General features: G+C 64.0%; 1 protein-coding gene across 2 annotated transcripts in view; it reads right to left on the bottom strand.

The window, feature by feature from the left end:
- Positions 1 to 23,841, bottom strand: part of FBLN1 (fibulin 1) — a 47,402-nt gene that overhangs the window by 9,842 nt on the left and 13,719 nt on the right. The window contains exons 9-16 of one of the 2 annotated variants that reach the window (XM_055142106.1): positions 19,948 to 20,091; positions 19,188 to 19,316; positions 18,122 to 18,247; positions 16,479 to 16,598; positions 16,103 to 16,234; positions 14,667 to 14,790; positions 2,817 to 2,959; positions 1,651 to 1,782 (exon numbers count right to left, since the gene is read on the bottom strand). In XM_055142106.1, coding sequence (XP_054998081.1) covers positions 1,651 to 1,782; positions 2,817 to 2,959; positions 14,667 to 14,790; positions 16,103 to 16,234; positions 16,479 to 16,598; positions 18,122 to 18,247; positions 19,188 to 19,316; positions 19,948 to 20,091 — 1,050 coding nt within the window. Of the gene's footprint in view, positions 1 to 1,650; positions 1,783 to 2,816; positions 2,960 to 9,201; positions 9,561 to 14,666; positions 14,791 to 16,102; positions 16,235 to 16,478; positions 16,599 to 18,121; positions 18,248 to 19,187; positions 19,317 to 19,947; positions 20,092 to 23,841 lie in introns of those variants that run through there. The other variant, XM_055142107.1, reaches the window with a different exon arrangement.

Below are 23,841 nucleotides of genomic sequence, written 5' to 3'. Positions count from 1 at the left end.
GGGAGAGAGGGAGGGGGAGAGAGGGAGGTGAAAGGGCGACAGGCGGGTCTCGGGGAGGGCCATGGCCGCCACCTCCAGAGGCCCTGCGCGTCCCCGAGCCCCCTATGGGCAGGACCCGGGGGTCCCGGTGGTCGCCTCCCCGCCAGCCCGCATCAGCTCAGAATCCCCGGGACGCCTGTGTGACGGGCGGGAGCCGGCCACAGTGCTCAGGGCCCACATTCCATTCCCGGAGGCCGGCCGTGGGGAGGGCTGCCCAGCTCCGTCCCCGCGGGGTGCCCTGAGCACCCGCCCCTCTCGCCCCCCTCCCGGCGCTGGACGCGGGGTTGCCGGGAGCCTGGGCGCTGACAGGCCGGGATTTTCTGCCCCAGTGGATGGGAACCCGGGAAACAGAGATTCCCAGGTCCGGCTCTGTCTGGGCCCCCCCCCGTGCCCGCCCCTCGGCCCTGCTCATCCCCCCCGGGCTCTCGGACCCCCCGGGGCCCACGCCGCTGACCACCGGGCGATTCGAGTTTTCTTTGGGGGGTGCGAGTAGTGGTGCTCAGCAGCTACTCCCAAACTCAGTGCTCAGGAATCACTGCCCAGCCATGCTGCGGGGGAGGGGGGCCATGCAGTGACGGGGCAGACCCCCGTCGCCATGGAACGCCTAGGACCACACCCCCCCCTCGAGCCCCTCCCGGCCCTGAGCATTGGGTTTTGTGGTCTTGTCTCTGGTTCTGGTGTGGGGGCCACACCCAGCGGCACTCAGGGGCTACTCCTGGCTCAGTGCTCAGGGCTGCTCTTGGGCGTGCTTGGGGGGTGGCCCCGGGAAGCAGGGGCTAAATACGGGCCTCCTGACGCCAAGCCCGGCTGGGGGACCCTCTCAGGCCCTGGGGGTTGGGCTTGACCGAAGCCTCCATAGGGTGATCTGTCTACACCCCATGGCCTTGGCCCGGCCCCAAGCAGTCGGGGCCGAGGAGAGCAGAGTGGGGGCAGGATTCGGGTCTCAGTACTGAGGGGGCCCCCGGGGGGCTTCAGCCTGAGGCCCCCACAAGGGGCCAAATTCCCCACCGCGCTAGCCTGCCCCAGCCCCCGCCACCCGTGGGTCCTCGTGAAAAACGGGGGGAAACTGAGGCCCAGAGCGGCCCATGGCTCGGGGCAAGCGGCTTGTTTTACGACTTTCTGACACCCCCCTCCTTGAGCCCCCCTCCCCGCACCCCTGCAGCCCTGCAGCCCGAGAGGGCTCATGTACCATTAATTGTAATTAACTAATTATTCCTGCTGCCAGGTAGCGGGGGAGGAGGCTGGGGGTGGGGACGCCCCCGTGACTCAGTCATGTTTACAACTCGGCTTAAACCCATTTAAGAGCTTGTAAAGTTGCTACAAATGGTGCTTTGGCCAAGGGGAGTAACGAGCCCAGCCGGCCCGGCCAAGCGGTCTGAGGGGCAGCAGCGCCACCTAGAGTCCGTGCTGGGAATTGCCCCGCTGGGCTCCATGGGGGAAACTGAGGCCTGGCTGACTGGGGGCAGGGAGGGAGCCCCTGGGACGGCGTCCCTGGATGGCCCTCGGGCTCTCACCCCTGGCCCCCGACGCTGGAGCCCCCCCACTGGCCTTTCCCGCCAAGAACCCCCAGGCGGTTGCTGCCGGTGTGGGGGCTGGGGTCCCCCCACTCACCCACGGTCATGCCGTCCTCGTAGCGCTTGATGACGTCGAAGGTCTCCCGAGGGTTCCCGCCCGTGATGTAGAAGATGATGTCGGCCTGGCTGGCGGGGCCAGGCGGCGTGAGCGTCCGCAGGAACACGATCTCTGGGGCCGGGGGAGCGGGATCAGCGAGGGCAGGGCCCTGGCCAGCGGCCAGCCTCAGCCCAGGGGAGAAACTGAGGCAAGGAGCTGCCCGTGTTGTTGTTTTTCTCTCTGGGGCCCTGCCTCGAGGTCACGGCCCCGCCAGGCAGGCGGGCATGGGAATCCACCTACCCCCGCCTCAGCCCCCGCCCCGGCCTCCTGCCACCCCTTGCTGCCCCCAGGCGCAGCTGGGACTCCACCGTCAGGCCAGAAACCCTCGGCCCCTCGGCCCCAGTGCCCATGTGACCCCAGGCTCCCCCCTCTGCTTCTCCAGAAGCCTCCTGACGGCCTCTTCGCTCCTCCCGCTGACCACGCAGGCCACCGTGTGGAGGACTCCTCCTCCAGGAAGCCCCTCCAGACTCCCCAGTGCTTGGCACAGAGCTTAGGACCCATCAGACACGCCCCCCACGACCCCCTGGAACCGAGAGTAGGAACACACTGGAGGGATGTGGGCAGGCTGGGAGAGTGAGGCATCCTCACTGAGCCCTGCACACACACACACACACACACACACACACACACACCATACCCCATATACACACACACACCATACCCCATATACACACATCATACAAACACACCACACACCATACACACATCACACAACCCCATATATACACATACCACACACAGACCATACACACCATACACATGCACCACACACCCCATACATACACACACCACACACACACCATGCACACATACGCCATGCACATACCACATGCACACACCATACACACCACACATAATCCATACACACACCACACACCATACACATACCACACACACACCATACACACCACACACTGCACACACACCACACACACATCATACACATACACAATACACAGATATCACACACCACACACACCACACTCACACTACATGCACATACACACACTACACACCACATACACACCACACAGACACCAGCCACCACACACACCCCACACACATACCCACACACACCACTCTCCCCTGCCGCGCCCGACACTCACCTTCGGGCTGGGTGAACTCGCGGAAGGTGGGCAGGGAGACCACGGTGTGGGAGACGGTGTGCACGGGGTCCCGCATGCAGGCCACGTCGTGGGGGCGGCACGACTTGATGCAGCGGACAGCGTCCGTCCTCGCCTGGCGCGGCCTGGGGGACAGACAGAGGGACGGGGTCAGGGCCCCGCAGAGCCCCACCCAGGACGGCGCCCGCTGGGAGCCCACCGGAGACGCCGTGTCCACGCGGGCGGGCAGCTTGCCAGAGGGCTGTGCTCGGACGTTGTGCCAGACTGATCAGGGGCCACACCCGGGGCCACTCGGGGCCCTGGGCGCCCCCTTGGAGGGACCAAACCCGGGGTCTCGCACACGCCAGGCCCACACCCTGCCTGGCATCAGCTCCCAGCCCGGGCCCACCATGCCAAGGCGTCATTCGCATCAAACACAAGCAAATGCGGAGCCACACGCCGAGGCCAGCCTGGGGCCAGGCCCGTCTTCACGGTCACCACGCGGCCTCCCGGCCCAGACCCGTCTCAGCACCATCTGTGCCGTCCTCAACGCACTGCCCCCTCCCCCTCCCCCGCGTCTGCGCTGGGACCCTCCCGCCCTCCCGACTGTGTCCCCTCCCCAGGTCGGCAGCGGGGTCTGCTGCCAAGAAGGCGCAGCTCCCCGGGGGTTGGGGAGCGTCCAGCCTGACGCTATGGGGTTTTCTATCGCTCGTTAGTCAAGAAACTTCCAGAAAAAGCTGCTTCCTCCACCCCCCTCCCTTTTAAAAAAAATTGAATCACCGTGAGCTAGTCACAAAGCTTTCATGTTCAAGTTTCAGTCGTACAGTGATGGAGCACCTGTCCCCCCACCAGTGCACGTTCCCCACCACCCATGTCCCCAGTACCCCCCCACCTTTGTATCCCTCCCCCCACCTCTGTGGCGGACAGTTTCCCCCAGACTCTCTCTCTACTTTGGGGCATGATGGTTTGCAACACAGACACTGGGAGGCCGTCACGTTTGGTCCTTTACCTACTCTCAGCACACACCTCCCGTCCCGAGCATCCCTCCAACCGCCCCTGACTCAGTGACCCCTCTCCATCCCCGCTGCCCCTCCCCCCACCTCACGAGCCAGGCCTGCCCCCATTGGGTGTGACTCGCTGAAGACGGCAGCCCCAGGCCTGCCTCTTTCCTTGTCCCTCCGGACGACGACGAGGAGGGTCAGCCCGTGCGGGGCACCAGCTGAGGTTTGGGGTGTCTCCCGGGCCCTGCTTGGGGACCCGAGGCCACACCCAGGGGACCCTGGGCTGGACATTTCAGTGTGCGGGCCCAGACGTGATGGAGCTCACCATGGGGGCGGCCGGGGTGCTGGGCTCAAACTCGGGGCCCTGCGAGCGTCAGACCCACCCCCGGTGCTCAGAATCAGCCCCTCGGCCCTCCGAGGAGTTCTCAGAATACCAGCGTCAAAGCAGGGGCGAGAGCTGCCCGGAGGTGGCGTCTCCCTTCCTCGTTGGTTGGTATTCTTTGGCTTGGGGGGCTGTGCTCAGGGACCCTGCCCGGAAGGTTCAGAGGACCATATGGGGCCGGGGGGGTCAAACCTGGGTCAGCGGCAGCGTGTAAGGCCAGCGCCCCCCACCCCTGGCTGGACTATCGCTCTGGCCCTGCGATCATTCCCCTGTGCTAAAGCTCAGTGCCCAGGCCGGAGCGATAGCACAGCCGGGAAGGCATTGGCCTTGCACATGACTGACCCGGGTTCAATCCCTGGTACCACATATGGTCCCCCAAGCACCGCCAGGATTAATTCCTGAGCACAGAGCCAGGAGTAACCCCTGAGCATTGCTGGGTGTGACCCCCCCCCAAAAAAGGGGCAAAAATAAATAAATAAATAAAGCTCAGTGTCCCCATCTGGCCGGCTCCCAGCGCCCGGCCGGGCCACCTTTGGTCACCCTGTATGTACGACAACACATAGCATCTTCCTTTTAGCCCTCCGACACCCCTAGGGCTGTTTGTTCGCTGTAGCTGTCGGTGGGGTCCCTGGGCCACGCCCTGATGCCACAGAGACCCACCGCTCCAGGCTTCTCGGACAAACGCCCGGTTCCAAGGCAGAGAACACAGCTCGCCACCGCCACCGGGGGGATTTCCAGTTCAAAGTGCCCCCCTTGCCACCTCCAGTGCAAAGCCCTCGGGGTGCGGGTCCCTGGCGTCCATATCCCAATCCTGGTTCCCGACAACACAGGGACGGAGGAGCGGGGAAGAGCGGGAGCACGGCGGGGAGGAGCAGGAACAAAGGCGGGGCGGGTGGGGGGCGTTTGCCTTGCAAGAGACCGACCCGGGTTTGCTTCCCGGCTCCGCGTGTGGCACTGCCAGGAGTGGTTCCTGAGCCGGGAGGAAAACTTCAGCATCACTGGCTCTGTATTTTTTTTTTTTTTTTTTTTTTTGCTTTTTGGGTCACACCCAGCGATGCTCAGGCGTTACTCCTGGCTTTGCACTCAGGAATTACTCCTGGCAGTGCTTGGGGGACCATATGGGATGCCGGGGATGGAACCCGGGTCGGCCGCGTGCAAGGCAAACGCCCTACCCGCTGTGCTATCGCTCCGGCCCCAGCATCACTGGCTCTGACCCCAAACAGAGAACAGAGGAGCCAGGGGACCGCCCGTGATCACTCGAGTCTGGCGTCGGGTTCCAATTCCCATCCTCAAACCGCACACGTCGCACACAGAGTTCCGTCCAGTGGAGACACTCCTGGGCACATCGAACCCGGGCAGCCTGTGGGGCTCGAGTAGCTGGTTTATTCCTGGGGACCACGGCCCCCTCCCTGAAACGGCCCAAAGTCACCTCTGGAAGCCCCGTCTCTGCTTGTGCCTCAGCACTCCCGGGTCTCGATCGCCTGACGGATCTCGCGGGAACGTTGGCCTGTTGGTAAATTTATATCCTCGGACTCAGCGGCTGGGAATAAAATCCTTCCCTTGCGAGTTCTCCTGAAGCACCTCTGGGATACTTTGTTTCCGGCTGGGCTACAGTGTCCCCGGGGGACAATCTGTTTCCTCTGACATCCAATAATTCCGCCAAGCGTTGATCCTACTGGTTGGTTCCTGGCGGGTTTCTCCTTTTTTAACTTCTGGAAAGTTCCTTGGGTTATTATTTTTGGCGTTTATTACCCCCTACTTCCTGAGCTCTGGATGTCCGATCTTCATCCTTCCTCACTCCCCATCACTGTAAGTCTTTGTAGTCAACACCTTGTTATTTCTTGCTTTGTAATATCTCCCTTCTTTGGTGAGGCTCATGGTATGAAATATTTCTTTTTAAAAAAATCACTTTTTTTTTTGCTTTGATTTTAAGTGCATTTCTGGGTCCTGTTCCCTCCATGTCTGGGGTTTTTCTAATCCTCGTTTGCATATTTCTTCCATTTGGACCATTTTCTCCACACCTTTCGTTCCTTTTCCTGCGGGCTCTCTCTGCTGCTCTGTGACGTCCTCTCCCTGTGGGCCTGCTCTTGCCAGTGCTTGGAGCGCAGGGAAGATCAGGTTTCCCCGGGAGAATGAGGCGTGATGTCGCATGTCTTTCTCCTGAGTGTCTTTTTCCTGCGTGTCTCTCGTCTGTGCGGCTGACTTCCCTCTCGGTTCCCTGGACCGACCCGTCCCAGCGTGGCCTGCGCCCCCACGGGCTCTCTCCTTCCTTCCTCCTGCACAGACGTGAGGGGCTGAGCCGTGTGAGCCCCCCTGCTCAGGCTCACTCCCGTCCCTTCCTCCGGAGTCCCAGGGTCCCAGGCCTGGGCGGGAATCCAGACACTTCGACAGCCACCGCTGGCTCCGTTCACGAAACCCCACTCCCGTCTTTACCCTCTTGGCTTCTGTCAGTCTGTGGAGGGCTCGGTCTGGGGCCCCACCCCACTGTAGTTGGGGTAACTCCTGGCTCTGAGATGGGTCCTTCCTGGTGGTGCTCAGGGGGCCTGAGAGTCCCCAGAGGTCACTCCGGGTTCCGGCACCCCGGGCCGCCGTGCTCCAGCTCACTGGGACCTCACGGTCCCTCGCTCCCGCCTTCCTGAGCAGACACCACGCCTGGCTTCCTGGGGTGACCGTTTGGCCTGCAGCAGCGGATCCAGTATCCACCTCTGCACACACCGCTGGGGGCAGGTCCGCCTTTGGGCAGGCAGGCTGACCTCTCTGTGCCCGTCTCCCTCTTGCAATGTGGGGGTCGCCAAGCAGTTAGAGAGCCGCGGGGGGTTCCTGGGGCGAGTGCCTGGGTCAGTGACTGGCCGCGGTCAGCAGCACACAAGGACGGGCGTCTCTGGATCAGCCAGCTGCCCGTGCTCATGCCCACAGCCCTCAGCCGAGCTCTGGACCCTTCGCCGCCTTTTCGGTTGAGACAAGTGGATGCTTGGCCCTTCTCAGCAGGACAGCGACAGGATGGAGGAGCCTGTGGAGCGGCCACCAGCGGCTGCAGGCGGAGGAGGGCTTCCCACCTCCCGCACCCACCGGCTCACTCACCGCCCCCAGCCTCAGAGCTGTCCTCCACGGGGAAGGAGCACTGCAGGTGAGAGAGGAAGAGGCCCCCGGTGAGGAATCTTAGAGGTGCCACCGACGGCCTCAAAAGCCCCCCAGGACCTCTTCTTCAATGCCCTTATGGGCATGAAGAAAATAAACTCCTCCTGGGCCCAATATTCTAAGTCATAAGGGAAGAATGATGCCCACTTCCTGATTCGACGGAGGCTGCATATGGAGTCAGCTTTGAACACACTGTCAGCCACCATCAGCACCATAAGCACCATCAGCACCACCATCAGCACCATCAGCACCATCAGCACCATCATCCTTCCACCACCATCACCACCATCAGCACCATCGGCACCATCAGCACCATCACCCACCACCACCACTCTCCACTCTCATCCACCCACCCAATCACCCACCATCACCATTCGTCCACCACCGTCCACCCAGCACTCACCCCCAACCACCCGCCGTTCATTCACCACCCATTCATCTACCCGTCCCCCACCCATCCTCCACCTTCCGTTACCCACCCACTCATCCACCGCCGTCCATGAGTCCAGTCACCACCCCCACATCACTCGCCTTGACAGCGACACGTGCTTGCAGCTGGAGGAGGAAGCCGGGCTCGGGGGCTGACCAGAGGCGGGAGAGTGGGGTGCGGGTGTCAGAGAGGGGACCGCCCCGCCCCTGCCTGAGGCACAGGTCTCCCGCTCCCATGAGACAGGTGGGCTGCCCTGCCCTCCCCCATGGATGACCACAGGGTTGAGGACGTCTGGCTGCCCTGTCCCGGGCCACTGTGGTGTCCGGCGGCCCTTCACGCCTCTGACCGCAGTGTTCACTGTCATGCAGGAATGCTTTACCCCTGTCCCCGTGTCCCCCAGAGATGGTGGCAGAAAGGTTTACGTTGCGGCTCACAGGGACAGAGCACTGTACCAGGAGCTAGCGACACGCCAGGCTGCGACCCGCTCCCGCCTCCCTGGGGCCTCGCAGGAAGGGAAAACACATGAAATGGTATGGGGGTGCCCCTGCTATCTCAGGTGGGGTGGCCAAGATGGAGAGAGGAAAATCCTAGGCCAGGGTGTCAGGCCTCCCCTGTGAAAGGAGCACTGTATTTGGAGCAACATTCAGGCCTGGGCAGCAAAGCACATGCAAGAGGCCTGAGGTAGCAAGTGCGGTTTCAGGGAGGCGTGCCAGGGGTGTGCCTGGAGACGTCCCAAGAATTCAGTTCCTCAGGGGCTGGAGCAGAAGCGAGGCCTGGTGCCGGCAGGGAGGGGAGCAGGGTGAGGGGGTCTGGGCTGGGCCCCTGACTCACCCATGACTCAAATGCTGCAGCCTGAGGGTCTGGGGGGCCTGGTGTGACGGTCGGGGCAATGGCTGGGCTTCCCGTGCACGGAGCCGGGGTGGGCGCCACCAGCCTCCTGCAGGCCAGGGCACACCCCGGGCGCGGGCACCACGCTCAGTCTGTACCTGCTGCACGGCTGGGCTCCTCCCCCGAGCAGCCGGCCCGGGAGGCAGGGAGGCCGGGCCAGAGCCGCGGGTCGGGCCGGAGAGCACAGAAACGCCCCTCAGGAAGCCCCGTCCACGCTGGGAACATGGGACGGGGGTGGGGCGGCCGGGTCGGGAAGCGCTTTCCTGTCGCCGCCCTGTCCTACCAGCTCCCCCCAGAGTAGACGATGCACCCGAACCCTGCACCACAGTGACCCCCCCAGGTCGGGTCCCCCAGGCACACGCCCCTGCTAGAAAACCCGCCCCCCTCCCCCTGCCGAGGGCAGCGGTGCCAGGGCTCAGGGCTCCCCTCCAGGGCCGGCAGCCCCCGGCACGCCAAAGAAGACCAGGACACGGGGCTGCTCGGGGCGCGCCTGCTCCGACTTTAATGAGACCCGGAGGAGGAGGGGGCGCCCGCCCGCCCGCCCCCCGCCCCCCGCTCAGAGCTCGGCCGACACGAAGATGTAGAGCTTGGCCACGAAGGAGCTGACGGTGCCGTGGCGGTACAGGTCCATCTGCACGGTCAGCAGCAGGTCCCGGGGCTCCGGCACGGGCTTGGTGAGCGCCACCACGCCGCTGTGGCCGAGCTTGCGCGCCGTGAAGAAGCCGTCCTCGTTGCCGCCCGTGATGGCCAGCTGCATGCTGTCCCCGGGCACGGAGCTGGACGGGCCCATGCGGAAGACCACGGCGGGCACCTGGATGCTGGTGGGGAAGGCCAGGTGGTAGGACGTGATGCGCAGGGGCAGCTGGGCGCATTCCAGGTTGTCGTGGCACGGCAGGCGCTCACAGCGGCTGCAAGAGAGGGCGCACACGCGGGCAGGGGTGAGGGTTGGGCCGGCCGGCAGGGCGAGCGGAGCGGGCCTCGGGGGGGCTCGCTGTCCCCTGCCCTTCGGGCCCGTTCAGCCAGCGGGGAGCGCCCCCCGCCTCACTCACCTGTGGGGGTGCCGAGGACCTCCGGCCGCCGGCTCAGCCACTAGGCGTGGGGGTCCTGGGAGAAGCGCGGCCCCCGGGGCACAGTCCCGCCCCGGCCACGCTCCCCAGGGGTCCCCTGCCCTCTCGGCCCCGGGTCAGGGCGGGTCTCAGAGATCACTTGGAGGTGACCGCCTCAGCCACCAGCAGTAGCCGGCAGAGTGCCAGCTGCTCAGTGTCACGCGCACGGGGGGCCCGTGAGGAAACGGAGGCTGAGAGGCAGGTGACGGGGCCGAGAGAAGCCAGATGAGTGCGGCTGCAGGGGGGCCTCGTCCCCATCACTCCCCACCCAGCCCCAGGCCCAGGCCCAGCTGCTGCTCTGAGCAGGGGCCACTGCACGGCTCAGGACAGACAGAGACAGTGTCTGTCGCAGCACCGAGACAGAGGCTGTGGCAGCACGGAGACGGACTCTGACTTCCTGGGCGAGGATGAAGACAGGGTGTAACTCCCTGTGACAGGACAGAGGGGAGGCCTGGCTTCCTGTGACCGGACAGAGGGTCTAACTCCCTGTGACAGGACAGAGGGTCTAACTCCCTGTGACAGAGAAGAGAGGAGGCCTGACTTCCTGTGACAGAACAGAGGGTCTAATTCCTGTGACAGGACAGAGGGTCTAACTCCCTGTGACAAGACAGAGAGTCTACCTTCCTGTGACAGACAGAGGGTCTACCTTCTTATGACAGGACAGAGAGGAGACCTGACTTCCTGTGACAGGATGGAGATAGGGTCTAACTTCCTGTCACAGGATGGAGACAGTTCTATCTTCCTGTAACAGGACAGAGATAGGGTCTAACTTCCTGTGACAGGACTGAGAGGAGACCTAACTCCCTGTGACAAGACAAAGCAGGTCTAACTGACAGGAAGGAGACAGGGTATAAATCCCTTTCACAGGATGGAGACAGAATCTATCTCCCTGTGACAAGAGAGAGGGTTTAACTTCCTATGACAGGACAGAGAGGAGGCCTGACTTCCTGTGACAGCAGAAAAGGGTCTAACTCCCTGTGACAGGCAAAGCAGGGTTTAACTCGTGACAGGAAGGAGACAGGGCGTAACTTCCTGTCATAGGATGGAGACAGTTCTAACTTCCTGTGACAGGACAGAGAGGAGGCCTGGCTTCCTATGACAGCAGAAAAGGGTCTAACTCCCTGTGACAGGCAAAGCAGGGTCTAACTCGTGACAGGAAGAAGACAGGGCGTAACTTCCTGTCATAGGATGGAGATAGTTCTATCTTCCTGTGACAGGACAGAAATAGGGTCTATCTCCCTATGACAGGAGGGAGTGTCTAACTTCCTGTGACAGGAGAGGGAAAAGGCCCAACTTCCTGTGACAGGAAAGAGACAGGATCTAACTCCCTGTGACAGGATAGAGAAAGGCTCTAACTCTCTATGATAGGACGGAGACAGGTTTTAATTTCCTATGACAACATGGAGACAGATTTTAACTTCCTGTGATTCCTGCGATAGGAAGGTAGGCAGACTGCCCTGTTCTGTGACAAGTTCTCATTTCCTATGACAAGATCTGAACTCCCGTGAGAAAAGGGCGGCAACTCCCGGTTTAACCTCCTGTGAGAGGATGGGGTTAGGTTTAAGTTCCCGTGACAGAGCTGGAGGTCAAGGACAGGCCCTGAAATGGCTCTAACGTCCTCTGAAAGGCTCCTCATTTTCTGTGACAGGAGGCAGATGGGTCGTCACTTCCTGCGGCAGGATGAAGCGAGGTTCTAAAGTCCTGTGAGCGGGTGGGGCGAGTGGCCCTCCTGTCCCCCAATCCCCAGCCCCGTCCTCTGAGAGCCCCCTGGGAGAGCAGAGCCCAAGCGCTGGAGTCCCGTCTCCCAACTCTCCCTCGGTTCCCAGGGTCACGCCCCAGGCCGGCTGCTCCGAGCGGCTCGACGCTGGCCCTGTGCAGTGAGTGTCATCGTTTTCAGCCCCGTATTACCAGGACTCAGCCAACTGCTCGTCTGCTGAGTCCTGGGAAAGGGCCGTTCCAGGCGCAAGCCCAGGGAACAGAGACGGTGAGGCTGGGAAGCTGGAGAGGGGCCCAGAGGCAGAGGGGAGGGAAGGGGGCCCTACTGCTGCTCGGGAGGGCCCCCGGGGGAGGGGGGAGGCTCGGAGGCTCTGAGGAGCGAAGAGCTGAGGCCAAGGGGGGCCTCCACACAGATCCCACCACTCACAGCACCCCATGGACCACACTCAGACACGGACACACAGACACATATGTGTGCGGGTGCACATCTGAACACACACAGTCCACACACAGAAACCTCTGACGCACAGATATGAAAGAGCGCGCGCGCACGCGCGCGCGCACACACACACACACACACACACACGCACGCACACACACACTGCGGCTTCAGAGCGCCTAGTGGGCGACTTGGCCAGCAGGTGGCGCTAGAGTGTCTTTCCCGTCAATTCCCGGCCCCACCGCCACCACACGTTTTTTCAGGTCTCCTGCACCCCACGACGCCCGGGCGGAACCTGGCAGATACTCTGGTGTAGCTCCCGTGGCCATCACGCCCGACTGCCCGACCCCGCACCGGCCACCCTCACACTGACCCTTCTGCGGTCACCAGGGCCTCCCCCTGACTCGGATGATTGGCAGGTTGAGTGTTTGGCACCCGTAGGGGGCCCTGATCCCCATCAGCCCCAGCGTCCAGCGTCGAGGCTCCACCCTCCCTCTCCCCCAAACCTACACAAGGGCCCCGGTACGCCCACGGCGGCCCCTGGCAGGCCGCGCATCAGAGTGGGGACAGCGTGGACCTGCCGGGGCCTCTTCAGCTGGGCAGAAGGGTCAGGACAGCCCAGTCCCAGATGTCGGCGCCCCCCGGCTGCCCACTCACGGCATCCCCATGGCACCCCCCGTGACCTTCACGTCATTCAGAAGCCCCAGGAGGCTGCAGGCAGGGACACACACACACACACACACACACACACACACACACACACACACACTCTCATACACACACACACACACACACACACACACACACACAGGCTCCCTCCGGCGACCACCTGAGGGCCGCTTGGGCGGGCAAGCCTGTGTGTGCGGGGCTCAGCTCCTGTGGGGCATGTATGTTCCAGAAGCTTCTCCAACAGGAGGGGGAGCAGGTGGGCGCGGTCCCGGCAGCGAGCGGTGACAGGGAGGCTGGGCCCTGCGGCCCCCAGCCCAGCCCCGGTCACGCTCTAGTTCCTGCCCCCCAGCCTCCCGGACCCGGCGCAGGGGGTCATGCCGCAAGCAAGGGGCGGCCCCGGGGGGCTTCTCCCGAGACGCCCCTGAGAGCCCCAGCCTGAGGGGGCCTGGGAAGGGGGCAGCCCCCCCACCACGCCGCTTTGTCACCAGGACCAGGAAGGGACAACAGGCGGGACCCCGGGAGGCCCCGCTCGGGGGCTCCAGGCCTGAGCCCTCTCGTCTCGCACACGGCGGGTCCACGAGCCCCCAGGGAGAGCGAAGGAGCCGCAGGCAGCAGCCCTGGGGGAGAGGGGGTCTCGCCGGCCCCCCGGGAGCCGCAGTGCTGAGCTGCGGGTCCCCGGGGAGTGACTCGCCCCACCCGGGCGGCCCTCGGCCACGCCAGCAGGGCAGGGACACGACCCCGAGAGCCGGCTCCCGTGGCTCGTGGCCCCCTGGGGCCCCAGGACACGGTGCCCACCGCATGCTCAGGCCATGGCAACCACCACCGGGTGGAGCTGCACCCGCGTGTGTGTGACCAGAGCAGCCGCGCCCCCGGGGGGAGAAGCCACTGCCCTGCCCAGCCCCGCCCTTCCCACCCACTCCTCAGCCCCATCACCCCACGCCTGCAGCCAGGCGGGGACCCTGCTTCGTCGCCCCGTCCAGCTCGGCACCCCACTCTGGGCAGCCGCCGCTGGGGTGGGCGTGGCCTGGCCAGGCCCCTCTGCCCACTGCAAGCCCACCAGGTGGTCTCCTCAGCTAAGCCAACGCCCTCTGCAGCCCCGAGAGGAGGAAGAAGCTTCCAGGGCACCAGAGGGCCCCGGGAGTCAGGGCCGCCTAAGCACACGGGACCTCCTCGAGGGGGGACGCCTGAGCCCCCCGCCCCGTGGGTAGCGCCAGCCTCTGGCCCCATCGTACAAGCAAGAGCCGGACCTCAGCCAGCAGGCCCCGCACCCCTAGACCGGATCCACTGGCCTGGTGGGCCCGCAGGAGGGGCAGCCCCGCCTAGCCTGGGCAGCCGGGAGTGGCAGGACTCCTCAGCCAGGGCCAGTGGGAGGGTTGCGGAGGCCAGCAGGGAGGACGCTGGCCTTGCACTCGGCCGACCACCCAAGTTCAATCCCCGTGTCCCCCGAGCCGACCGCCAGGGGTCACCCCTGGTCACCCCAGAGCATCACCAGGTGTGACCTGTACGAACGGAGGGCTGGACTGCCCGCCTGGCTCAAACCCCAGCACTGCGTGTGCCCCCAGCACAGGGCCGTGAGGCCTACACAGCTCTGCGGAGACGTGGAGAGCCCCTCCCCGAGGAAGCCGAGGCACCCAAGGAGACCCCTGGATAAAACGGGGGGCAGTGACCCCCCCAAGGTCACGACCCTCAGGGCCTCCCCGGGGAAGGGGGTCCCGGACACCCCAGCAGACGCCGGGACCTAGGAGGGGCTCAGAGCAGCAGGCCCCGTGTGGGCGCCTGTGGTCCCCGCGTGGTCAGCTCAGAAGCGCAGGATGGCAGCTGCCGTCTGCGCCTGGGTCAGAGCGTCCATGCCACGTCCCACGGCCACCCGGGCACCAAGGTTCACCCGGGCATGGGGTCTGGCCACACATGCACCCCCTCTCACGCAGGGGGTCCCTTCCCTGGCTTTCTGCCCCAACCTTGCCGGCATATGGGGCCCCCTAACCGGAGTCAGCCCAGGGTCCCCGGAGGGGAGGGTGGGGCCGGCCGCTAGGGAGGTGGCCACTAGGGAGGTGGACGCCGACGGCCAGCGGGGCTGGACTTACGTGTCTGCGGAGCGGCGGTAGTTCTCGGGGCACTGGAAGGACAGGCAGCGGAAGCCGCCCTGGATGTTGAAGCAGGTCTCATTGATGGAGCAGTTGTGGACGCCCGTGACGCACTCGTCGACGTCTAGGGGAGACCCCGGGCGGCAGGTGAGGGCCCAGCGCCCCCGTCCGGCCGCCCGTCCCCCCGCTGAGCCCGGGGCCGGCTCGCAGGCGTCTGCAGACCCTCCCGGGGCGGCTGCCATGTTGAGGACGGAGTTCCCAGGGGTTCCGGGGCTCCCCTCAGGCCCCGCGTTAGAGCACCGAGACCCGAGCGCAGGGCGGGTGGGGGGACCCCGAGCCCAGCTCTGGCCGGCCCCTCCCACACCCGGGACACTCGGGGCCGTTACAGCCCAGGGAGCTGAGCGGGCTCTGGACACGGCAACTGATGCCTATCCAGGCTCCTTGGAGCAGACCCGGGGGACGATGCCATCGTCACTGGGGGGGCGTTGGCTGGGGGTCGGGACCCCTAGAGTGGTGGGAAATGAGCTTCCTGCCTCTGAGGTCACGGCTCAGAGGCAAATTCATGTACACACACACGCACACACACATGTGTGCATACATGTGTGTGTGCACACACGCACACGCATGCACATATGTATGCATATGAACACACCCACATATATGCACGTATACCCCTACACACATACATGCACATACACATATAAGCACATACACAAACATGTGAGCACATATGCACACATATATGTGTGCACATCCACACATCCACACACGTGCACACATGCTCACACACTAAGGCAAGGCCTACACAGACTCAGCGACCTGCCCCGGGTTCTGTGTGAGCTGCGGGGGGGCCCGCCCACCCACCCGCCCAACTCTGGGTCCCCTCTGAGACATGCACAGAACCAGCCGTCTGGGTGAGGCGGGGGGGTCCCTGTGGGCCCCGCCCTGGCCAGCCCCTCGCGTCTGCTCAGTGCCCCTCACGCCACACACACAGGCCGGACATGCGGGCTCTTCTAGAACAATCGTGGCAGGGGCGGCCCAGTCCCTGCCAGCTCCCAGCAGGACCGGCCCACCCGGTGTCCACCTCGGGCCTGTGACGGCCACTCTGGGCCCCACGTCGGGGCAGGGCCCGGCCCGAAGGAGGGTTCAGGGAAAGAGCTAGAGCCAGACCCAGCGGGCGCCTGCGCCCTCTCGCTCCCACCTGGAGGTCGTTCTGGCCCTTCAGACCCCCTCGTGCCCCGGGCGAAGGTCGGCTGGGCGGGGAGGTGGGTGTGGCCGGTGGAGACCCGGGACCCTCGAGACCCTCGCCTGGGCTCGGGCCGCCCCAGGACAGAGCCGGTGCTGGCCCTGGTACGGGGGGAACCAAGGCCCGGAGGATCCTGCGTCTGACCGTGCCCCGGGTATGTCTGGGGCTCCCCCCGAAGTGCCCCGCTCACCCTGGCAATTGCGGCCGTTGGGGGCCAGCCTATACCCCGAGGAGGGGCAGCTGCACTGGAAGCTCCCGGGGACGTTGATGCAGCGGTGGGAGCAGATGTGGCCCCCAGTGGGCAGCGCGCACTCGTCGATGTCTGCAAGAGCGAAGGCCCTCGGTCACGGTGGGGGCGAGCGTGGGGGGTGACAGCCCCATACCTGGGGGCCCCTCGGAGCTCAGAGAGCCCCTCCCCACGCCTGTCCCTGGGGGGCGCTTATCAAGGAAACCACCCAGAGGTGGGCTTGCTCCCGTGCAAAGCCCCCCTCAGCCCTGCAGGGGAGGAGCCGCCCCGGGGAATGGGGGTTGGGGGCAGGGAGCGGGGGGGGGGGGGGTCGCCTCACCCTCGCAGGTGACCCCATCCACGTCGCTGAGCTGGTAGCCGCGCCGGCAGTAGCAGTGGAAGGAGCCGTAGACGTTGGCGCACTCCTGGCTGCAGGGGCTGCTGCTGCATTCATTCACGTCTGTGAGAGGGGGGAGGGGGGACCCCGCTCAGCCCCCAGCTCCGTGCCCCCGAGGGAGAGAGGCCCCACTGCAGACGCCGCGGTGGAGGGTCTGGAATGTTCCATCCCCACCCGCCAGGAGGAGGGGGACAGCTGAGGGGCGGCCAATCTGTCCCCCGTCCTATCCCTGCACAGAAAGCCAAGCCTGTCCCACCGGCCCCTGCCCCAGCCTGTCAGAGTGGCCACTGGACTCTGGCTCGACATTTTCCCTTCTCCCAGAGCACACCATTCGGCCCATCGCTTGCTCTTGCGAATAAAGTTTTATTGGCAGGCAGTGAGACTTCACGCCTGCTGGGCCCTGGGAAGGGCAGGAAGGGAAGGCAGGAGGGAAGGGCCGATGATGCTGTCAGACTCTCCCCTGCTTGGCCGCCCTCTGAGACCCCCTCACTCGCTGCCCTCCCTGACGCCCCCCTGCAGGAATGACACTGGGAGCACAGACGCCCAGACGGGGTGACGGGTGCACACACAGACCGGGACTCAGAGGGTCAGCAGCTCTTCCCCTCACCACGGCCCCCTCAGGGACGAGCCACACAGACCTCAATGCCACTTACCCCAGGGACCCTAAAGGTGCCCCCACCTTTTTTTTGGCTTTTTGGGTCACACCCGGTGATGCACAGGGGTTACTCCTGGCTCTGCACTCAGGAATCACCCCTGGCGGTGCTCAGGGGACCTTATGGGATGCTGGGAACCCAGGTCGGCCACGACCCTACCCACTGTGCTATCGCTCCAGCCCCAAGGTCCCCCTTTTTTTAAAATTCCGGGCCACACCCAGCAGTGCTCGGGAATCCCTCCTGGCGGTGCTTGGGGGACCCTACGGGCTGCCGGGATGGAGCCTGGGAAGCTGCGTGTAGGGCAAACGCCCTCCCCGCTGTGCTGTCGCTCCCGCCCTAACGCTGCCCCCATTGTAGAGGTGAGGACACGGAGGCTGAGTGCGACTCTCCACTGGAGTTCCCGGCAGGGCTAGGGGCTCAGGGCCACCCCGCCCGGCGACCCCAGCTGCACAGAGGCCTGAGAGCTCTCGGGGCCACTAGGACCACCTTGGTAACAGGAGGCAGCGACTGCCCCAGCCAGCACCCGGCTCCCACCCTGCCTCTGGCAAAAACACTTTCGGAAACTGGCAACCAGACACGGCACTGACGGCAGACGTGTCCCCCGGGCGGCACCAAGGAACCGTCCCGAGGGCAGCTGTCTTTCTTGGGCGGCCAGGAGCGGCAGGGGCGCCCCCAGCCCCCTGGGGAAGGGGCTGGTGCAGACCCCAGGCCCGGCGCTCGACCACCTCCCACCTACCTCTGCCTGTCTTGGGGGCGACCCCACAGTCAGCACTCGCCCACCCCGTGCACCCCTGCACTCGCCCCCGCACCCTTGCACCAAGCACTGAGGTGGAGCCCCAGCACCGCCCAAGTGAAGAGATGAAGCCGTGGGAGTGTAAGGAAGGCCCTGCCCTGTCCTCACAGGGGGCCGCACTGTGGCCCCTCCGGCCTCACCTTCGCACGAGCGGCCGTCGGCGGCCAGGCGAAAGCCGGTGCTGCAGCTGCAGCGGTAGGAGCCCGGCGTGTTCTCGCACCTGTGGCCACACAGGCGCCCGGGATAGCGGTGACACTCGTTGATGTCTGCAGTGAACACAGGGAGGGGGCTCAGGAACGGCAGCCATGGCGGGCGCCCACCTCCCCCGCCCCTCCCACGCCTCCTTCCTCAGATGTGCCCGCCCGCCCCCACATGTGTACATACACACACATGCATTCACGTGTATACCGTAAATACACCCACATGTACTCACACATACGTCACACATGCCTAGGCACATGACATACACATATACGTGTGTGCTAGCATGTGCATAACCACACACACGTGCCTATACACACAGCTTCACACAGGCACACAGTAAGCAATCAACACATGTTCACACATGTCCATATCTGCATACGAATACAGCATCTGCACACATGTGGATACATTTACCAATTGCTAACATGTGTCTGCACATATCTCAGTACATATAAACATGTGTACAAGCATGCACACATGTAGGTACACACAAACCTGCATGCATGTCAGCACGCACAGAGGTATGTGCACACATTTGTAGGTGCACAGACATACATGAGTATGCATCTCTGGGTGCACATGGAGACATGCAAACACGCCCACGCGTGAGGCAGGCCAGCATGAGCCAGAGCCCCCGACAGCCCATCTGCGCCCACCCCAGGGCCGCCCTGCGCCCAGCAGGGTCTGAGGAAGGGCCGGGAGGGTGACAGCCCGGCTCTGGGGCTGGACTGGCCAGAGGAGATGCCCTCGGCCCCCCGGGGCTGCCCGCACCCCAGCTCCGTGCCTTGCGCTGGTTTCGGTTGGGAGCTCGCCTGGCAGTGCTCAGGGCTCTCCCCTGGCTCTGTGCTCCGGCTCTGTGCGGGGTGCCGGGGTAAAAGCCAGGTCATCACTGCGCAAGGCAAGCGCCCCCCCCCCAGGCGCCAGCGCACGGCCCTGGGCGGGGACCTCACTCAGAGGGGGCCAGCACGGAGGGCTGCATGGAGGCGGGGGATGCCCACATACCCACACAGGTCTTGCTGACGCTGTCGAAGTAGTAGCCAGCCTGGCACTCGCAGCGGAAGCTCCCGAGGGTGTTGGTGCAGAGGTGGCCCGGCCCACAGGGCTCCGAGGGCAGAGAGCACTCGTCCACGTCTGCGGGCGGGAGACGGAGGCGCGGAGCCGTGAGCCGCGGCCCAGCGGGACGGCAGATGCCCGACCCGGGAACGCCCGGCTCAAAGGACCACCAGGCCGGGGGACGCCCAGCTCGGAGAAGCAGCTTCATGACCACAGCGGCCATGGCCAGGGCGTGGGGGCTGACCCTCCCCGGCTTCATGAAGGCCCGCGGGGGGCCGGGGCGAGCACAGGAATTGGGGGCAGGGGGGGCGGGAGGAAGGGGAGGGACGGACTCGGGACCCCGGGCATCCCCGGGAGGAGACTTCGAGTAACGTCAGAGCAAACCCGGTGAGCACACGGGGTGCCGAGAGCCTCCATGGGGCTCTGAGGTCGGTGCTCGAGTGAGCAGCAGGGCCGTGAGGGGACACGCGTGGTGCGGGGGTGGGGGAGGTTCTGCTGGCGGGCGGACGAGACACGGCTGCGGGAATCCTCTCTGCCCTCCCCGAGGCGGGCGTGAACGGAGAGAGGGGCCCTTCCTGACGGGCTGGATCCTTTTTTTGAGGGGGGGGGTGTTCTCGCCAGCAGTGCTCGGGGCGGTGCTCCTGGCTAGAGCTGGGCGGGGGCAGAGCCCAGGACTCGGGCAGGGCCGACGCGCCCGCCGGGTACCCACCCACGCAGCGTGTGCCGTCCTCGTTGAGGTGGTAGCCTCGGCCACAGGTGGGCACGTTCTTCCGGCAGGTGTAGGAGCCCTCCGTGTTGATGCAGGTCTGGCCCGTGGGGCACGGCGCGCTGAGGCTCAGGCACTCGTTGATGTCTGGGGAGACGGGAGACGGGGCTCAGCCAGGGCCCCCGGCATCGCCGGCCACCCCGGCCCCTCTCCCCGCACCGCCGACCCCAGGGCTGGGCCAGCACACACCCCCTTCCTGGGCCAGATGGCCACAGCTCCTGGGTCCAGCACCTATGGCCCCAGGCAGGTGGGCGTCACACCACACGGGAGGTCCCTGTTCCCCCAGCCCCCGCCGAAGCCCTAAGACGTCTAGGAGGGCAGAGCCTGCAGCCACCACCTGGCCACTCCCGGGCCTGGGGCAGGACGGCACCTCCCGCCCGCTAGACCCGCACCCTCACAACCTCGCGGCCCTGCGCTGACACCCTCGGTTATTTTTATTTTATGCTTTTTTTAAAAAAAATTTGGGTCACACCCGGCAATACTCAGGGGTTCCTCCTGGCTCTGCACTCAGGAGTCACTCCTGGTGGTGCTCGGGGGACCTTATGGGATGCTGGGAATCGAACCCAGGTCGACTGCGTGCAAGGCAAACGCCCTACCCGCTGTGCTATCGCTCCAGACACAACCCCCTTGTTTATTTATTTTTTGATTTTTTTCATTGCTTTTTGGGTCACACCCGGCAATGCACAGGGGTTACTCCTGGCTCTGCACTCAGGAATTACTCCTGTCGATGCTCAGGGGACCATATGGGATGCTGGGAATTGAACCTGGGTTGGTCACGTGCCGGGCAAATGCCCTACCCAATGTGCTATGGCTCCAGCCCCACAACCCCCTTGTTTTAAACAGAGAGGGATACTGGGATCATTGGTGGAGGTGAATGGGCACTGGTGGAGGGATGGGTAAACGGTCACTGTATAAGTGAAATGCAAACACAAAAAGTTCATAAGTTTGAAACTGTACATCACAGTGATTTTCTAATAAAAAAATAAAATAAATTTTTAAAAAATGGCACAAAATGATGCCGAGATGCCTCGTGCCAAGGGGAAGAGAAAACAGACCGGGAACACCCAGCCGCACTGCTATAAAAGCTCCCAGGAGCCGGGGTGGGGGGGCCCCAGCAGGGCACAGACCCCCCCACCCCACCCCATCCCCGAGGCCCGGGGAGACACTTTTTTTTTGGGCCCTGCGTTTTGCTGGCATTTTAAAGAATCAATAGTGGAGACAGAACAGTGGGGAGGGCGCTTGCCTTATGCTCAGCTGACCCGGGTTCAATCCCCGGCCTCACAGAGGGTCCCCCTCGCCCTGCTGGTGTCTGAGCACAGAGCCAGGAGTGAGTCCCAACCACCCCCACCAATGGACCCACAGGACATCCTAAAAGTAACGTTTTATGGTGGTGGGAAGGTGCAATGCTGGTGGGACTGGTGTTGAAATACTGAATATAATCAATTATTGTGAGCAACTTTATGAAAAAAAATTGAAAACTTGAGGCTGGAGCAATAGCACAGCGGGGAGGGCGTTGGCCTTAAACGCAACCGGCCCAGGTTCAATCCCCAGCACCCCATAGGGTCCCCCGAGCACCGCCAGGAATAATTCCTGAGTGCATGAGCCAGGCGTAACCCCTGAGCATCGCTGGGTGTAACCCAAAAAAGAAAAAAAGAATTAAATAAATAAATACAGATAAAAGTAACATTTTGGGGGTGGGGACTCCTGAGCACTGTCCAAGGACCCAGGGTCACTCTGGGTGATTCCTGGCCAAGAGGGCCGGGCTGTCTGATGCTCAGGTCCGGCGGGGCTGGGGCCACACCGAGGGGCCTGCCTCTCTCCAGCTCGCCTGGACACTGAGTGAGCTCGGTGGCCCCAAGAGGCAAACTTTAGGGATTCAAGAAATGCTTCTGGATCCTGATTTGGACGGACTGAACGGAAGAAAGAACCCGGAACTCCGCTTCGACGGCCATGGCTGCAGGAAAGGGGGCGCTCCTGGGGTCCTGAGGGGAGCAGGGCATCCCCCTCCTGGCCTGGGCCCTGGTGTGTGACGCCCCGTTGTAGGGTGGACACGAGGGAAAGGCCCCTCCCCCGAGGGGAAGCCCGGGTGGTGTCAAATGGGAGTGTGTGTGGGGGGTGGGGGCTTCCTGTCCACATCACAGTGTCCATCAGGCCTGGTGTCTGGCCAGCAGCCCCCCCCACCGCTGGCTGCTCCCCCAACTCTAGCCAGCTCCCCCCGACCTCCTGCCCCTGTTTTATTCTATTTTTTTTTCTCCCCAAGTGGGACTCAGGAGGTTTGGGGGCTGCACTTGCAATTCTTCTTCTGTTTTCCCCTGTTCTTTGGGGCCACACCCAGCAGTGCTCAATCCCGGCTCTGCACTCAGGAATCGCTCCCGGGCAGGGGGGCTGCTCAGGGGACCATGTAGGACTCCAGGAGTGGGACCCAGGCTGGCCACACCCACGGCCATAGCCCTCTGACTGCACTATTATCTCCCTGGCGATTCCTTTTTTTTTGGGGGGGGTCACATCCGGCGGTGCTCAGGGCTTACTCCTGGCTCTGCACTCGGGAATTACTCCTGGCGGTGCTCGGAAGAACCTATGGGATGCTGGGAATCGAACCTGGAGTGGCTGCGTGCAAGGCAAACGCCCTCCCCACTGTGCTATCGCTCCAGCCCCTGTTGGCAATTCTTGACCAACCAGTCCTGTGTGCACACAAACCCGAGGATGCGAAACTTCACGAACCATGCCATGCTGGGGGCCGGGTCCCCCCACATACAGGGGACCCCCAGGGCCGCTGTACCCAGCAACGCTCAGGAACACGTGGGTCCATTGCAGGCCGGGCCTCACCCCTACTTAGGTGTCTCTCTGGCGTCCACTAACCCACAGGGGTCGCCCTCCTCACTCAGGGGCGCCCTCTGGTGGACACGGGGGTCCCGTCCTCAGAACCACTCGCCCCCCACAGCACAGGAGGGGAAGGAGGAGGGGGGCGCTCACGGGGCAGTGGGGGGTGAATCACTCACGAGGCACAAGCCCTGCCTGGCCCATGACAGTCTCACACGTGTCACTCCTGTGCTTTCCCCGGGTGCACATAGCCAGCTCAGGGGCTGGGCTCATTGCCAGGGGCGGCACAGCCCTGCCCCCTCCAGCCCCAGGACCATCTTCCCCACCCAGGCTCGTGTCCAGAGAACACAGCCGCCCAGCACCCACCCGGAAACATCCCTGTCACTGTCTCTCCAAACTGGACAGCCAGGGGGCTGGAGCGATAGCACAGCGGGGAGGGCGTTTGCCTCGAACGTGCTGACCTGGGTTCGATTCCCAGCATCCCATAGGGTCCCCCGAGCACCACCAGGCGTAATTCCTGAGTGCAGAGCCAGGAGTAACCCCTGTGCATAGCCGGGTGTGACCAAAAAAGCAAAAAAAAAAAAAAATCTGGATGGCCAACGGGGTCCCCGTGAGGCTTTTCTCCTTAGGGTGCCGGGAGGGACCCCAGGGGAGGATTCGCACACTCCACACTGAGCTGCACCCCGGGGCCAGCTCGGCAGAGCGGCCTTGGCACTGCTCTCATTTAAGGCATCAACCCCAGGACGACACTCCCCCCTGCCAGGGAGAAGGGAACTGCGGCTCTGGGGAAGGAACCCCCTTGGCGGGGCCCCTCGGATGCAAACCAGGGCTCTCGAACCCCAACTTCCTCTCCAGCTCCATCTAACCCAGCAGGTTGGCTGACTGACTACAGCCTTGGGGCCGAACCCAGCCTGCACGCTGTGTGGGTGAATAAAGTTTTATTGGGACCCGGCCCGGGCTTCGGTGCCCGTCTCAGCCCAGAGCGGTTCCCAGCGGCAGGGAAGACGCGTCACAGAC

Source organism: Sorex araneus, chromosome 6 (assembly GCF_027595985.1).
Source record: "Sorex araneus isolate mSorAra2 chromosome 6, mSorAra2.pri, whole genome shotgun sequence".
Taxonomy (NCBI): Eukaryota; Metazoa; Chordata; class Mammalia; order Eulipotyphla; family Soricidae; genus Sorex; species Sorex araneus.
This window is presented reverse-complemented; position numbering and strand designations above follow the sequence as displayed.